This window comes from Typopeltis vanoorti, chromosome 1, assembly GCF_054136105.1.
Source record: "Typopeltis vanoorti isolate ZY-2024b chromosome 1, IOZ_Tvanoo_1.0, whole genome shotgun sequence".
In the NCBI taxonomy this organism is placed as follows: Eukaryota; Metazoa; Arthropoda; class Arachnida; order Uropygi; family Thelyphonidae; genus Typopeltis; species Typopeltis vanoorti.
Window position 1 is genome coordinate 56,633,296 of NC_143549.1, and position 18,730 is coordinate 56,652,025.

The 18,730-nt window shown below is 34.2% G+C and overlaps 1 protein-coding gene across 1 annotated transcript in view; it reads right to left on the bottom strand.

The window, feature by feature from the left end:
- The window catches only part of LOC150109998 (monocarboxylate transporter 9-like), a 61,747-nt gene extending 43,654 nt beyond the window's left edge, over positions 1-18,093 (bottom strand). Inside the window, exon 1 of the mRNA XM_090405432.1 lies at positions 18,039-18,093. Coding sequence (XP_090261558.1) covers positions 18,039-18,087 — 49 coding nt within the window. The 5' untranslated portion in view covers positions 18,088-18,093. The remainder of the gene's footprint in view (positions 1-18,038) is intronic.
- Positions 18,094-18,730: the final 637 nt, after the last annotated feature.

Here is an 18,730-nt window from a genome sequence, read left to right on the forward strand (position 1 = left end):
AGCCCACACTGAACAAGCTCAGGGATTCTAGATCATGAAGAATGGAGAAATGTATGTGAAAGTTCAGCTATGTTTGCAAACGTGATAAACATATGAATGACTTTGAACATGGATGTGCATCTGGTTAAGGAGTGGAAATATACGCTTTAGACTCAGCCCTTTTGAGTATGTCTGGGAAACGTTCTTTAACATGGCCAAATAGACTTCATATCTAATTATAAGAATAGGCTAGGCGGTAATTTGTTATGCCTATATAGCTTTGTAAAGGGTAGGTCCTGTCTTAGTAACTGTTCGCATTTTTTAATAAAGTGACAACCGAGTTGGATAAAAGTAATGTCTACACCATGATACTGCTCTGCCAATGCAATTGACAGAATAACATATGGAAAACTATTAAAAAGCTGGAGCAAATGGGAATGGATATAAGGCTATTAGCATGGATAGGAAGTGGCTGGTAGACACCAGAGAGTAGTACATGGCGGAGTGGAATCTTGGAGAATGGTGGTGACTAGTGGAGTACCTCAGGGATCGGCACCAGGGCCACTACTCGTCAGTTTGTATATCAATGACATAAGGAAAGATTTAAAAGGGGATATGCAGTTGTATGCTCATGATGCAAAACTAAGAAGAGAAATAGTTAATAAAGGTGTTGTTGATATCCTGCAGGATGATTTAAATAAACTGCCATTGTGAGCAAAGGTTAATGATTGTTAATTTAATGTTCAAAATATAAGATTTTGCACTTCGGATAGCATATGTTGTATAGCAAATGATGGTATTGGCAGGAAATTGATGAGGCTATGGATTTGGGGTTAATGATGGACAAAGAGTTGAAGTTCAGAGGACATATTGCAAAAGTTGGTAAAATAACTGAAATTATTACTTGGATGTTGAAAAACACGCTAAAAAGTAAAGATACGGAAGCTATTATCCTCTTTATAAGACTACGATTCGGTCACATATTGAATACTGCGCACAGATTTGGCCACGCGGGTTTCTTGGGGACCAAGAGGTGATAGAGAAGATTCAGAGACGAGTGACCAAGACGTTGACAGGTCTGTAGAGTATTACGAGGATAGGTTGAGGGTTTGTGGTTTAAAAAATTTAGTTGATAGGCGGAAACGTGGGAACATGATAGAGACTTTTTAATATTTTATTTTAACATCAATTTTACAAAACCCTTTTAATTAAAAGGGTTTTGTAAAATTGATGTAAGTGAAAATTTTTCAATATATGACAAATAGTCAGAGAACAAGGGGCCGTTCATGGAAGTTTTGTGAGTGTGTGGTTAGTAAGGGTGTGCAGACCAGATTTTTTTGCTTGGAGAGAGGTGAATGAGGGAATGGGTTGCCAGAATTGGTTGTGAGTTCCACGATGGTAAATGAATTCAAGGAGAGGTATGATAGGATTTATGTATATAATCGTTAATTTGTGTCTCCTGCGACGAGTCTCTGGACTGCATGGAGATGTGGTAAAACAACACAACAACAACAATAATAATAATAATAATAGTAATAATATATACAAATGCCAGGAGCATCAGACCAAAAGGGTTGAGTTCGTTGCTTTGTTGGATATGATGCCACCTAAGACTGTTAGCATTAGTGAAACGTAGTTATTGGAATCAGATATCGTAATTGGGATCGATTAGTATACCCCTTACGATTACGATGTAAGGGGTATACTATTTTTAGAAATTACAGAAAAGATAGGAGAGGAACGGAAAAGGAGTACTACTAATGATATGAAACAACTTCATTTCGGTTAGGGTATAAAGGCAAGAAACAATGATAGGAATAATATACCACATAGCAGTGAGTTTGAGGCGATCTGGTGTGAAGTGGAGGCTAACAGAATGAAATATTAGTTGGGTGTTGCTACAAACCTGACAGCTCAGTTACGGGGAAGGATGAAATGCAACATCAATTTAGCCTTATGGCCAGCAAATGAGTGATCATTATGGGTGACTTTAATTTCCAAACATTGACTGGAAAGAAGAAAAATCACATGTTAAGATTGAAGAGGAATTTATTGAATTGTTGCCAGACAACTTTCTTAAGCAGTATGTAAAAGAAGTCATAGAGATCGAGGTCAAAGAGTGATAGATTTGTTAATAGACTCAGAAAGGATCTGTGCTAAGAATATGAGTATTTTATCACCAGTTGGTGACAGTGATCATGCCGTGCTTTCATGAGAAGTGTCTAATTAGTTAGACCAGGTAACATGCTGAACTACAAAGCTGGAAATTATGTCAATCTCAGGAGAATGCTATTTTTAGTTCCATGATATCAGTTACTGAATGGAAAATATGTTAGCAATGCATTCTTTCAAAAAATACTTGAATCAGGCAGTATCTCAATGTATCCCTAGAGTTCGAAGTATAAAGCAAGAAATCCACAACAAGAGGAAGATGATGTGGAAGAAATATCGTTAGAATAAGAGTAAGAAAAGTTATGAAATATATAACGTTCAGGCCAGTAAAGTAACGAGTTGTACAGAAAGCTAAATTGGAGTATACAAAGAAATAAAAACTGTTCCACACTGTTCTTCATCGCTTAGTGAGTCATTGCAGCGTTGTTTGTGTGAAACTCAATGGAAGAGGTGACTTTTTTTTTTTTCATCCTATCTTAAAGTGGAAATGGTATCACCTCGGAGAGCTGACAAACATCAATGAAGGAGAACTCTTCGTTATTCACACTACTACAAATAGCAGTTAAATAAGTTTCAAGCAATCTGAAGACATACATAAACAGTACACAAAAATGGAATGCATGATATACACATTCAGTGACGTCATGATCAGTAAATAGTCTTTTTACCAAATACGCCTCCTGGTGTTGTACTCGGACGAATTCCAAATATTGCAATTTTCTAATTAAAAGGCATCAGATAAATTAGATATACTTTTTTTCCCATGAAGAACTAAGTATCAAACTGTCAGCGCAACCCTTCCCCGAATCAATAACAACATTGAGGGAAATGTGAGTCGATAAAACTTATAACTGATAAAATTATATATTAACATTTAAGTAGATGCAGGTGTTTTCTCCGAAAACGAATTAAGTTTCATCTGATTATTATATTATTCGAAGGAATACTTCGAATAATATAACTTTCTATACTACAGGAAGAATACCCCTTCATCCGCTGCACACACATTATAAGGATATCATACAAACGGTGTTCTCTCTCTTTCTCTCGCTCGCTCGCTCGCTCTCTCACTTTCTCAGCACTTTCTCTGACTTTTCAGTTTAGTTCATTATTGGATAACTATGAAATTCAAAATTCTGTTGATTAAAGTACAAAAAAAGTGCTATTATCCTGATGGATTTCTCAGTTGGTGCACGAATCTGGCGATGAGAAACAACTTCAATGATATCGTGATAACAATTGATAGCATCAAATATTTCAAAGGTTTTGAAATTTAAAACGAAACTAGGGAATTTTGGTACCGAAAACTCAGAAAACCTTTTGCTATTATTGTCTTCTAACATGATATCAAATGGCTCATTATCACTTCCATTTTCTTGAAGGAGTCTGTTTTTCCATCCTCTGGGTAGACAACTCCATCAAGAAAGCAAAAAAAAAGCATTTATAAGGACTTATCAATAAAAGGTAAGTAACTCGATCATAGACGATGACATAGTCATATGATACTTAAGATCAACACTGAAATTTGTCATTTCGATTTTGGTTATTTGGAGATAGACTTCATCAATGTTAATGGTGTGTTGATTATAGCGTTACTATATGTGTATGCTGTTGCGAAATGCATTTTTATATGGCAATCTCGGAAAACACTTCAATTATTATTTATCTAAAAATGAGTATTCAAAGAAATCAAACAACATATTTTTCCAGGCCAAACACTAGAGTTGGGTGAGGAATGTGGAGACCGCACTTTCAGTTACCCTATTTTTAAAGCCGGGTTTGGAAGTACTATACGCTCACCGAGCGTACAGTACTTCCAAATGAGCCATTTTGTGTGTGTGTGTGTGTGTGTGTGTGTGTGTGTGTGTGTGTGTGTGTGTGTGTGTGTGTGTGTGTGTGTGTGTGTGTGTGTGTGTGTGTGTGTGTGTGTGTGTGTGTGTGTGTGTGTGTGTGTGTGTGTGTGTGTGTGTGTGTGTGTGTGAGGAAATAAAAACTGAAATGTTTACAACAAGGAAAAATATACTTGCTTGAGCACAAGATCGGCAAAGAAAAAAAAACGGTCAGGCGAATATTTAAAATAATCAACTAAATCCAGTGACGCCTTTTTATTCCCAAAGGTATTAGATAATGCCGTTAAACACGGTAATTAACTTTCACAAGTACTTTAATATAATTTAATTTGAATTTACTTTAGAATTTCATTATTCCATTGACTTTTTAAAAAAAATAATAAAAGTCATCTTATTCGTTAGAATTAGACTATCTAGAGTTAACATATATGTGTTTCTGTCTGACGTAATAATGTAATAATTATTAATATTGCTTAACAACGTATAGCGATTTGAAGCGATTATTTTGATTGCATCAACAAATCCATTACTTACATGTTAGTTGGAATGTAGACGGAAGAAGGCTGAATGACCAGGAAGATATATCTCTCGAATGGCCGAATACTTTCATGGTTGCCACAAACAAAACTCCATTAGATTTGAACAATCCAAAAGTAAAGAACAAAATAAGAAAACATGATAAGACCATCAGATACTTGGAAGTATTTCCTACGGTCATTCTCAATGGTTATCACATCAGACCGCACGTTTCAAGAGTGACGCGAAACGAGCAAAGAAATTCTCAAGATCCGTCTGTAAGTATTTCGAAAACGGGAAGTGATGTCAACGTTGTAAAAACTATTATATTATTTGAGGTTGTTTACTCTATTTAGCACTTTCACCTGCCCACATTTTTTTTCATAAAAAAATTATGAAATTCTTCCTGATACCACTGTCTAACAAATCTGAAATAATATAACGTGATGAATAGATATGAAGGTGTGGTAAAACATATCGGTAACAAAAGATCATTCGGATGTTTTCTTTATACTTAACATAAAGATTCACTTTCCTCTTCCAATCAAGTCTCAATTTCAATTTCGATCAAAAGAGTAGAATATTATTTACATTTAACATGACACTGACGAAGAATTTCTCCAATTCATAGATTTCAATCATGATTTTCAAATTTTAGGTGTATTGTCATTAATCCGTCCTTTTGGCATATCGTTAGTGATTTAAGTTTGGTGCAAGGCACTTACGTTTTCAGATTGATACAGCCATAAGGCATACTGTTAAAATTATCAGCTGCTACTGATAAAGAGTTGTTGATTTTTTAAATTAAGGGTGAATAACACATAACGGAACAACCATGGCAGGAAGAGAAAGAGACGTGAGCATTGCCCTCTTATCTGTATTAACGCACACTATTGGGAGATAAATATGAAAGTAATGGCTATGGACAAACGAATTGTTCAGGATAAATGTTGATATAACTTTATAACATAATATAACGTCAAAGTAATACATTCACCCACATTCAAATCAAAACTTACAATATTATTTAATAACACAACTAATGACTAGATAGTTACAAGACACACACACACACACACACACACACACACACACACACACACACACACACACACACACACACACACACACACACACACACAATCTTAGTTAATTGATGCACGAATGGCTTTCTTCGGTGATAGCGCTGTAGCTTATAATTACATTTTAATCTTACATGATTCACTTTAATCGATAAAAATGGTGGGTAAAGTAACATATTTAATTGTCACTTATACCTGCGTCTAATGTTGTTATCAAATATCCTCTTCATCATACTAATCACTGAACTTACAGTGTAAACGATTTCAGAAGAAATATCATTTAATTACAAGGAGGAGGATTTTTTTTTGGCGGAGAGAAAAAATTTACTTCAAATTTTCACCCATAGAGGATGCTGTACCAGATAATCCATATCATTAGAAATGTTGAATTAATTGTATGTAACTGAATCTCTAACATGTACGTAGTTTATTTAGTGTAGCCGTTACTGGCTTCCTTTCTGAATACATGTTCATATCAGTCAGAATGTTCTATCAGTGAAAAGATAAAAATATAACATATGCATAATCAAATCGTATAATGACTTCTATCTACACAAAAGAGGAGGGATATAATTAAAGAGAGAATAGCTTTCCTTTATAAGCAGCACTGTGAAAAATGGTGTGTCATAATATGTGCACTGCTTAAAGAATAACGACGGTGCCATTTAGTAGGAAAATTTTGAGTTTAAATCTCATCTTTGGATTTGATCTCCTATACGAAATTGATAATTTTTACCTTCCCAGGTAATCTTTAAGAGTTTTTTATTCCTGTAAATAAGCGAACATGCTAGCAAAACACACTAAATTAATGGATGTAATTCACTGGTCTAATAAACTAGTTGTTTCGGGAGTAATTCCAAACAAACATAAAATAAAGAACTTCTTCAAAGCTCCTGTGTGTCTTAGAGATAAGGATTAACTATAAAGAGCGAATTATAAGACCTCTTTATCTCTTGCGATATAATAAGCCGTGCAAGATAAATGAATTTCACCTTTAATAATTAATTATTTACGAATTTCATCTTTAATAAATGAAATGGTAGTTGTAGTAGGCACGAACGATTTACTGGTGATAAGTTCAGTATGAGAGAGGACATGAAAGGATTGCTGGAAGAGGCGAGAGTGAAGAGTGAGAAAGTGAAAATCATTAGCATTTTACCTCGCTATGACAAAAATGAATAAACAAAAAGGGCTATGATGGCAAACGATTCAATGCGTAGGCTATGTTGAAGGAACGGATGCGAGTTTTTGGATGTGTGGAGTGAGTTTGAGGGAATATTGGATTTGTATAAGAGGGATGGCCTACACCTGAATTCATTTGGTATCAGAAGTCTGGAAAAACTATTAACTGGTATGAGACCTAACACAGAGAGTCAGGGAAAATAAATTATAAAGGGAGGAATGATGTGAATGTGAATCTAAGAGGAACAATGTTATATAACTGTGTTATTGACGGGAATGGGATTTGTCAAGGGAATGTTGACGAGGTGAGAACGATTTCGGGTTTGTGTTCGTCCGGTTCGGACCAATCATATGTGTGCAAAGATGTCTACATTTGTAAAGCATTAGAGAAAAATAGAGATCTGAAAGTTGTCCAATTGGGTCAGGCAGACTGCAAACAAGGGTATACTAAAGACCATGAAGGTAGATTATTGTGTCTGTACACGAATGCTAGGAGTATTAGAAACAAAGGGGTGGAGTTTGTTGCCTTATTAAATATGTTGCGTCAGATAGTAGGAATTAGTGAGACCTGACTATCAGAATCAGACCTATTAACTGGTATCGAGTGTCATGGGTACAATATTTTTAGGAAGGATAGAGTGGATAGAAAACGGGGGACGTGCTGCTAATGATATTGGATGACTTAAATCCAGTTAGAGTTGAGACCTATGATTGCACTACTACTACTAACAATATTTCACGTGGCAGTGAGTTTGAAGACATCTGGTGTGAGGTGGAATCTAACAAGACAACGTACACAGTGGGGTGTTGTTACAGATCTGGTGGATCGGTTGCTGGTGATGAAGAAATGCGTCCCCAAATAGAAAAGATGAGCGCGAAAAGAGTAATCATAATTGGAGACTTTAATTATACAAATATTGATTGGGTAGCAGTAGAATCTTATAAGAAGAATGAAAATGCATTTATTGAGCTGTTGCGGGACAACGTACTCACGCAGCATGTGACAAAAGGAACTCGAGGTCAAAGAGAGCTAGATTTGATTATAGTGTCGGAGAGCATTTCAGTTAAAGAAGTAACTAGAATCTGCCTTCAGTTGGTGACAGTGATCATGCGGTACTTACTTGGGAAGTTACTAAGTTGATGAATGTTCCATTCAGATATGGTTACATGCTGAACTACAAAGCAGGAAATTATGACCAACTGAGGAGTGTACTGAGTTCAGTGGAATGGGATCGGTTGCTGGATGAAAAGGATATCGACAGTGTATGGAAAGCATTTAAACAATATTTAAATGATGCGATATCAGAATGTGTCCCGAGAGTTCGAAGAATAAACAGAGTAGGATAAAAATGGATGTGTAATCTTGTAAGCAAGAGATTCGTCAGAAAAGGACTATGTAGAAGGAATACCGTTTGCATGAGGATGACGTCCGTTATGAGCAGCAGGCTAGAATAGTCACAAATGTTGTACGGAAAGCAAAGTCTGATTATGAAAAGACATAATCAGACTTTGCTTTCCGTACGTATGCAAAAGACAACCTACAAGAATTCTATCGATACGCTGCAAGTAAAAGAAAGAATGAATATGAAAGAATAACTCTTCTAAATCCAGATGGAGTAAGGGTTACTGATGCAGAAGAGGTTGATCAGTTAACGTGTGCCCATTTCATTAAAAGCTATCAAACTAGTGAACGCAACTTTGAGCTCACTGTTACCTCTACACTAGATGAAGAAACGTAGGTGTGTGAGGCAGAGGTATTAGAGCTGTTGCACAAACTGAATAAGAATTCAGCAATAGGGACTGATGGAACATCAGCGTGTGTGCTAAAAGTGTGTTCAGCTGAATTGATCATTCCTTTGACCAGGATGTTTAATATGAGTCTCAGAACAGGGAAGATTCCGCAGGAATGGAAGGAGTGTATGGTAATTTCTTTGCATAATGGTGGTTCAAAGACCGATGTATCAAACTATCAACCAGTTAGTATCTCAGGAGTGGTGGTGAAGATTTTAGAAAATTTAGTTATGGCCCCGCATTCAGAAATGGGATGACAGTGAATCTCTACTTTACAACGAACAACATGGGTTTACTAAGGGAAGGTCATGTTTTAGCACCTTCCTCACATTCTATGACAATGTTACCATTGAACTAGACAAGGAGAATGGATACAGCATGATACTTTTGGATTTTGTTAAGGCTTTTGACAGAATACAACATGACAAACTGCTGCATAAATTGGAGAAATTGGGTTTGGGTTATACAACATTAGTATGGATTAGAGGATGGCTAACTGACAGATATCAAAAAGTGGTATATGGTGTATCTGAGTCTGCTAGGTTTAAGGTAACAAGTGGTGTACCAGAAGGATCAGTGCTTGGTCCACTGTTATTCAATCTGTAAATTAATGATATTGGGAAGGATTTGACAAGCGTCATACAGTTATTTGCTAGCAGGGCAATCATGAATGCTGCTGATATGCATTCCTTGCAGAATAATTTGAATATGCTGAAATTGTGGACATGGGAAAATGGGTGTCAGTTCAATGTCAGTAAATGTAAAGTCACTCACTCTGTCATGATTACCTATCTAATATCGTATTATATTGGTGGGATTAGACTAGAAGAAACTGATGAGGCTAGGGATCTTGGAGTGTTAATAGATAGGAAGTTGAAGTTCAGGGGCTATGTCGCAAAGATTGCAAATACAACTCAAAAGATAATTGCAATGCTCAAAAGAACGTTCACATGTAAAGATAAGGATGTTATTTTGCCTCTTTGCAAGGCCTTGATAAGACCTCACTTGGAATGTTGTGCGCATGTCTGGTCTCCTGGTTTCCGATGTGATTCTGATATATTGGATAGAGTACAAAGGCGAGTGTTAGAAATGATATCAGGATTGTGGAATACTGATTATGAAGACAGGTTGAGAATTTGTAGATTGTAGACACTAGCAAATAGGAGAAAGAGGGGTGATGTGATTGAGACTTACAAACTGCTGAAAGGGTCATACAAGATTTCAATTGATGGGATTTTTCAATTTATTCAGGTGGGGAAAGGACGAGACGGCATCCTTGGAAGCTGCGAAGTAGGGTGTAAGGGCCAGATTTTTCTCTCAGAGGGTTTTGCGTGATTGGAATTGATTAAGATTGGATATTGTGAGGGCAAGCAGTGTTGAAGAATTCAAGAATAAGTATGTTAGCTGGTGTGTGCAAAATGCAGTCTCCCTCGATGAGTCTCTGACTCCGTGGAGGTCTCTCTCTTAATAATAATAATAATAATTTTTTATTGTTCTTTCAAATATTTAAATATGTACAATGAACATCTATTCAGTATATTATTTTACAAGGTTCAGCACTTTGTGCTACATATAATGAGATTTAAATAGTAATGTTGATAACAGTTTTTTTTAAGGTAACAATCATAATAATAAATTTACAATTATATTGTTCAGAGTTGCATAAGTTGTATAATATTACATATTGTAGTTCACTATTTTTTTTCCAAGTTTGAAAAGGCGTGATTATACAACAGTATTTGCACATATGCAATCTAAATATTATATTTCCTTATTCTCACAAACATACAGTGTAAACTCATGATTTATATTTAAAATAATTTTTTTATTACATTGCATACATTTGTTACAGTTATTATATACATTACATACATTTGATTACATATGATACATTACTTACATTTGTTTACATATAATATATACGTTACATAGATTGGTTTTCATGTGATACGTACATTACATGCATTTGGTTACATATGCTACATCTCGGATGAGAACTAATTTTTTACTTTCACCCTCGAAGCTTATCTGTATGTAAGCGTATCTGAGGATGACACCGGTTGGTTATTATGTATTTTTTTTTTTTTTGCTGTGTTGAGAAGCTACGAAATCTGTGGTTGAGAATTTCGCGCGGGCACGCACACACACACACACACACTATAACTTGGAATGCATTGATGCGTCGCTGAACTGGAAGCCTGAGCGAATATATTGTGTTTCATTAAGTTTGTATGGTATTTTGGGTGCGTGTTTCTTGTTCATAGTATGTCCTTAGAGCTCTTTTCAGGCTATTGTAGTTTGTAAGGTTTCTGTATTCAAAAGGTAATTTGTTTATCATGTCTGGGATGTAGAAGTTTCGCGTGGCCTTTCCGTAGTGATTATTGTATTTATATGTGATATAATTAGTAGTCTGAGGTCTTGTTATACGATATGTATTTCTAACTGTCCTGTAGTTGGCATCGAAATAATGTTTTAACAAAGCTGCATATGACATAAATGTTTTGCTGGCAGTATTTTGTGTTCTGACATTGCAATGTTTATAAGGTCATTATTTTCTCTTTGTTCCCAAAAGATCAGTGTTATCATTTTGTACTGTAGCGACATTAATCTATTTAATTTGTATGGTGCACAGAAAGCATACGTTGTTATAGCGTATCTTAGTATATTTTGGCATAGTGCTTTGTATATTAGTGTTTTTAGGCGTATGGGAACTATGTCTTTTAACCTGTAGAATTTGCCACTTATTGTTCGGAGTTTGTTGTGTAGATGGTTTATATGGCTATACCAGTTCATATCTGCATCGAAGTAAATTCCAAGGTATCGTATTGTTTCAATCTGTGTGATTGTAGTGGGTTTGCTGTTCTGTGTGTTTTTTATGTTGGAAAGTGGATGTGGGATGGTTATATACTTATAAACTGGTCGAATCAGTGGGTTTCTGAATATCATGAATTTTGTCTTTTCTGAGTTTAGGTGTATGGAGTTTTTCGTGAGCCAGTCTATGATTAGATTTATGTCATGTTGTATATATTTGTTTGGGTTATGCTTGCGTTATTATGGATGGATATTATTGCTGTATCGTCTGCGTATTGGAATATCTTACCTTTGAGTGGTAGCTGATTAATATCGTGCGTGTAAATATTGAATAGAGTTGGGGAGAGTACTGCTCCCTGTGGTACTCCACAGGTGACTGGTAGCTCTCTGCTTCGGTTTGACGCAATACGTGGGAAATGCTTTCTCTTTTACAGGAAGTTTGTAAACCACCTGTGAAAAGGCCCGTCTATTCCAACAGCTTTTCTAACAAGGTTTGATGTGCAAGTGTATCAAATGCTTTAGTTAGATCAATAAAGACTACCATGGCAATTTTGTTTTTGTCTAAGGCGGTATTAATTACGTCTGTAAAGTCTTCCGAGAGAGAGATGTTGTTCCTTTATTTTTCTGAAAACCATATTGTGTTTTGGGGATAATATGAAAGGTCTCTGCGTATGCTGTGAGTTTCTTCAGTATGATCCGCTCCATAATTTCATTGATAATTGGTAATGTTGCTATGGGTCCAATATGGGTGTGATTATGGCGGTCTTTAGCTTACTTGGTATCTGTCCTGTTTTAAATATTTTATTTATTAGTTTTAGTAGGATAGGACTTAAAAGAGTTGCATGTTGCTTTATATCTTTAGGTCTGATACCATCTATTCCTGGGCATTAATCTTTTTTTGTTTGGTTTGATTTGGTGTATTGCAGAGAGAAGTTCTGCTTCTTTTATGGTTGGGAACCATAGTGTCTGTTTTGATTGTGGTCCAAGTGGAGGGTCTCATTTTGTGATTGGGGGAATATTTCTGTGCAGTTCTTGGATGGAGTATGCAAAGTATTGGTTAAAGTCATTTGCTAGTTGTTGGATAGGTTTTGCGTCTTTCATGAAGTTATGTTTTATGGTTTCGGAGGCAGTGGTGTTGGGAACAAAATCTAGGATCTCATTGATCAGATGCCAGGTTTGTTTCATGTTGTTTTGTGCGGAGGTTAGTTTATCTCTGTAGTAGCATCTTTTTGCATTTCTGATTTGTGTTGTAAGGCGATTCCTTGTTATCTTATATTCAGTTTTTAAAACTGTGTTATTTGGATATCGCTTTAATTCTTTCCATAAAGCGTCCTTTCTGTGTATTTCTATGATTAAGTTTTGTGTTATCCAAGGATTTTGTGTTGTTTTTGAACGAATTCGGACTTTCTTTGTTGCTTTCTTATATATTTCCTCCAGCGTGATTTTAATGTTGTTGTATAAGATATCTGCTGAATCTGATGCCAGGTGTTTCCAGTCTGTTTTTCTTATTTTGTGGTTGACTATTTCTTGGTCTATTATTGTTTCTGTCGCTTTTCTTCTGTGGAATATTGCATGGATATTGTCTTGGTGTGCAGGTTTAGAGCGGTGAAATAATGGTCTGTTACTTTGCACTTTATGACTGACGCAGTGTAACTATTTGATGGTGCTCGGACGTTTATATGGTCTAGACAGGAGGCAGTGATAGTATTTCCGAATATTTCATCTCTAGTATACGATGTTATTGTTGGTATTAGATTATATACGGATAGTGTGTCTAGGTATTGTACAGTGTTGTTCTGGTTTTCGTTTGCAATATTTAATAATAATAATAATAATAATAATAATAATAATAATATGTAAGTTAACGTTTCAAGCAGAGCAGATAAATTCAGATAACACTATGACATCTCTTCCCGAAAGATTTGTAAAATGATGTGTGATGAGTATTAAATATATGAGAAATTGTCGTCTTCTTTAATCGGATTAATTAGATCTTTTTTGTGATTATTCATATTCTTTTTAAATAACCAAAGAGTCCACAGAAATATTGACTTGACTATTCCGTCTTCATTCGTCCCCATTTCGTCTCAAAAGTAAATACTGTTTAATTTATGACACACCAATATGCTGAATCATCGCTAGTAAATTGATATTAATAATCCCTACATTATTTAATACACAGCAGTTGCTTATGATGTAGTACATGAATTGTATTTTCCGTACTGTGTTTTTATCTTAATGTGTGTCCTTTTTAAGAAATCCGCAGTTAATAATATAATGCAATGCTTATTAAATATTCTTCAGTTTAATTCATCTTCTCTCGGTGTCAGTCCAGTTCTCGATTTTGTGGTCTTTCGCCTGCTAATATGGACAGTTCGTTTCTATTTACATGTTTTGCCATACCACATATTGTCCTTTACTCCGCTAAACTCTCTAATTCTGTTATTACTAATTGTAACCCATTTTTTTGTGTGTGGAGTATTCCTCTCTCCAGCGCCCTTTGGACTAAGCGCCATCTGTTTATCTACATTTTAATAATTGCCTATATCTTATTTCCATAGATAAGCACCGAAATAATCTTACAGATAATCCTACTAGATAATCTTACAACCATATTTAGCTAAAGTGGGTTTTTTCTTGTGTGATTCCTCTGTTTATTTATTTATAATGTTTTTCCTACAACCTACTAATTGTCCTAGGTAAACATAGTCATTCCACAATTTCAATATGATCATCTGCTAATTTTAGTTCATTCTAATCTGAACTTTCATCAATTTTCATATAGTTGTGTTGATTTTTAAACCTTTTTTCGGCTTTTTTTTTGTCAGGGTTATTTAGCATTTCCTGAGCTTTTGTTTTATTTTTGCTAACAAAACCTCATCTACAAATAGTAAATGAGTGAGTTTTTGTTTTTTCATTTGTGTTAATTCTCTAGTTTTCCCACGAGACATTTCTAAAGACTTCTGATGTAGCAGAAATTCTAATGTAACCATTCCATACTGAATTTCTTTGCCTGATTTTCCAACTTTATACGGTTGTTAAGTTCTGATATGTATACTTTGTCATAACTTTGCTGAGATGGCCTGTTATTTTAAGCTGTTTATTATTTCTGACTGATATAAAGGATCAAATATTTTTAAGAATTTTCAAAATATATAAACACTAAAGACAGGAAGATTATATTCATAATCTTCCTGTCTTTAGTATTTATATATTTTGTCTTTAGTCTTTAGTGAAGAGTGCATATATGAATATATACACTCTTCCTGTAGCTAGATAATATTGTGAATATATTTTAATGTAGAGAATATTGCCCTGGAGCCTGCTTGCTTGTTCATATAATTATGCTTCATCCAAGATTTTTGATGATAATCTATTTAATATAATGGATATAAGCATTTGTATAATTTTGATAATAAATATATTAACCTATAATTATTTATATATAATCCATGATGTCCTTTTTGTATAAAGAGATAATCATTGATTTATGGCTCTGCAGCGCAATTTTTTTTTCTGTAGATTAAAATATCACTGAACATAACCAGGACTTTATAAAACTGTGAACTTCCTGATTACATGTGATCTTCTCAATGACTTTTATGATTCTTTTCAGGCTTGAGCACTTTCCATAATTGTCTCTTACAATTGTTGGTTCTGTATCTGTTTCATACAAATTTATTAGAGGATCACTATCTGTTTCTCTGCCGTGTAAAAGTTCTTATAAAAATCACGCTAGATTTCCTTTATTTTTCTCTATCGTATTGTACTATTCTTTGCTTATTTTTCAGTTTTAGAATCCATTTCCTATCATGTAACTCGCGTTACATTATTTTCAGAGTTGTTTTCTATTATGTTTTAAAGTTAAATTACAATTGCTGATGTAGTTTTTGATTTCTTTCACAATTAAATTTCTCACTTCTAAAATTATATATTTTCTGTCTCCAGTTCCTTAAGTTTTTTTTATTAGATTAAGTGTCCGTAAAGTATACTTTTCTAGACGTTTCTGTTTGCCAATAATGATTTTCTTAAATTTTATTGAAACTGTTTCCTCAACTGTAACTGATAAGTCTGATTTATTCGTATTTCTTTCTTTCACCCTTCCTACCTTATTTTTTCAAGTTTTTCTCTCTTTCTTTTTTTTTTTTACATATTCACCTTCTACTATGGGATTTTCATTACTAACTACAACCTCTCTCTCTCTCTCTTTCTTTTTATGTTTTTTTTTTATTCTTTAAGAAATCTCTTTTAGAAAGAGATCAGGGCTTCTCAGTTAAGAGCCACTAGCCTTGAGTGTGAATCGCTGGCACTGTAGTCATACATTCAGCGGAAGTGACACTTTCATATGAAAATTGCAAATTAATAAAAAAAATAATAAGTAAACTGGAACTTTAAATCAATAAATACAATTTTAAAATGAATTAATAAAATTCTAAAAAAAATAGAATACATAGCACACTTCACATAAAATTATAGCAAACATTTATAAAATACGTTTTGAACTTTATCTCGTTTAGTAGAACATGGTGTCATCATCCGGTCGAAGGTTAAAGAAGGTAATTAGTCTGTTGCGTCTTTTATTTTATTATTTCATATGAGCAATTATTTTTAAAAGCAAATAGTACATGTTTATGAATACAAAACATTTCCATTTTTAATGAAAAAAAAAATTAAATGCTGTTCTAGTATAGAAAAATAATTGGATTTCATGCATTTAATTGAATTATAAAATGCCTGTATTGCTAATTACATAAATAACAGGTCTCATCACGACACAGAGTAATTGCGGTCTGTTGGTAAAATCACTATTACAACTTAACTGTTATCAGTTTGGATACAATTTGAAAATAACTTCTATGAAAACGAATTCATATTTATTAAACAAGGAATCATTTTCCTTTTTACCTTAATTTTCATACTCTTCAACTCAGTGGCGGCTCGTGGCTTGAAATCGTGGGGGTTCTGCGACTTACGAAATATACATACACACTGTAAGTACAGTATTTGAATAAAATATGTGTTTGAATAAAATATCAAAATTAAAGACATAGCATTTGTTATAGTAAAAATTACTATAACAAATGCTATGTCTTTAATTGTAATGTCCAAATATTTAAAGAGACGGAGTAAACACAATAAGCACTACGAACACTCTACTACTGGCGCAAACTGCATATAAACAACAGTGGAACTGGTCGACGGACAGTGCTGAATTACGCTAATAGCTCACATCTCACTATGATGTGCATATGTTTGCGCACGTAGCAATATGACACTGTGGTAAATACAGTGCTGCTAGCGTCTTTCTCCCTCCTAAGTGCTACAAGATGGGTTTTTATTATTTTTTTTTCTACAAAATAAGAGAATTGTATAAGATTGTTGATGATAAAATTAAATATTACACGCAAATGTAAATAAATTAATAAATATATTTACATATCGAGAAAAATTGGGGATGCTGCAGTTCCGCAGTGCCTAAGCACGAGCCTCCCCTGCTTCAACTACTAACGGGCCGGAAATTGTTCACATGTAGCCGTTTGAGAATCTTTGGTCTAATTCAATGAGTAAACTAGATCCCAAAATATAACATTTGTGGACATAAATAATTACACACTACAAATAAAAGCCATCTATGAATCATTACTTCGTCTGAAATTGCTATTCTTGTGTAGAAATTTCCTCTTCTCTCTCTCTCTCTCTCTCTCTCTCTCTCTCATGTTTCCCACTTAATTTTAGTTAATTCAATATGGACTTATTTATCAGTGTCAAGAATGAGAATACTAAATGATTTTCTAAGCCGAAAATAATTTTTAACAAAGAAAACGGCGAAAAAAAAAACACATGCACTTCATAACTATGTGTTTTTCTGAATGAGATCTGAATTAGCAATGTAGGCGGAAAATATTTGCGGTATGACACTTCAGTTTAACGTTAAATATACGGTTTGGAAATTTGAGATTCCACATATGGGAGACTGCATACTTTATACGTGGACGTACATGGAAGCAAAGGAGAGGAGAAATAGTGGAGTAATGGTGAATAAAACTTTGAAAATCAACGAACATATTACAAAGGTAGTAAAGACAACTCAGTAAGCTGCTGCATTACTAAGAAGAACCTTATCTGCAGGGATAAAATGGTAGTCATTTCGTTGTATAAGATCCTGATCAGACTAAATGTGAACTATTGCGCTTATATTTGGTGAATAATCGCTCTTCGCTGAACCCTTTCATGCTGCGCATAAATCAGTTACCTAATTTATAAATAAATTAGATAAATGATGTGCTTATTTTGGCTGGGAAAACTTCAAGCAAAATTTTGAAGATCTCATTCAAAAAAACGCATAGTTATGAAGTGCATGTTTCTTTCTATTTTTTTTTTCGCCGTTTTATTTGTTAAAAATTATTTTCCGCGTAGAAATCATTTAGCACTATCATTCTTGACACTGAGAAATAAGTGCATAATGGCATTAATTTCTTTCTGGAACAACACTGTGTAGCCTTGTATCTGCTTCCACTATTATTCATCCAATCCAAACTAAAAAATTATTTTACTCAGAAAAGAATTTACATGTAATACTTCAGCGATTATTGTTTAACAGGAATATATAATGTCCCGGAATGATTATTTCTATGTTAGAAATTCAATTACTCACATGTTGTTTGAAATGCCAATAAAGAATCTACATTCCTATCGCATTTCATGGTGGCCACAAGAAGAACTTCGCTGGATTTAGATAATCCAATGTAATGGAAAACATTAAAAATGCAAAACACCTGCCACGATCGTTAAACACTTGAAAAAGATTTCTATTTTCCTTTTGGGTATTCATAACAATAATAAATCTGCATTGAGAATCGCACGAAGTGCATAGAATTATAAGAACACTGCAGTGACTCTTTCGAAATACGGAAATAACATCGGTTTTTATCTCTGTTTATATATAACGTGGAGGCTTAATCATCTGTCCTGACCTTCTTTTTTATTTGAAAAGATAACTAACTAGGTCAGCTCACCCGATGATTGACATTTGCCTGTTAAATGCACTTCAGTGGATACTTTGGACTGCGCATCTTATGTATATTAATCTTTAAAATGATAAAAGTCAAAATAAACGTTTTCTCTAGAAACCCAGACTGTTTGATTAATCATAAACAAAAAATAAAAGCGCCATCTATAACTAAGTTTAAGAACCATCTTGGACATTAATGAAGGCATGCATTTTAAAAAAAGTAAATCATATAAATAATGAATACGGATTGACTGGCATCAGGAAGTAGGGGAGAAGGTACCTTTCTTTAAAAAAATGTAAAATTTAAAATTTAAAACATAAGTTTAAAAATTATA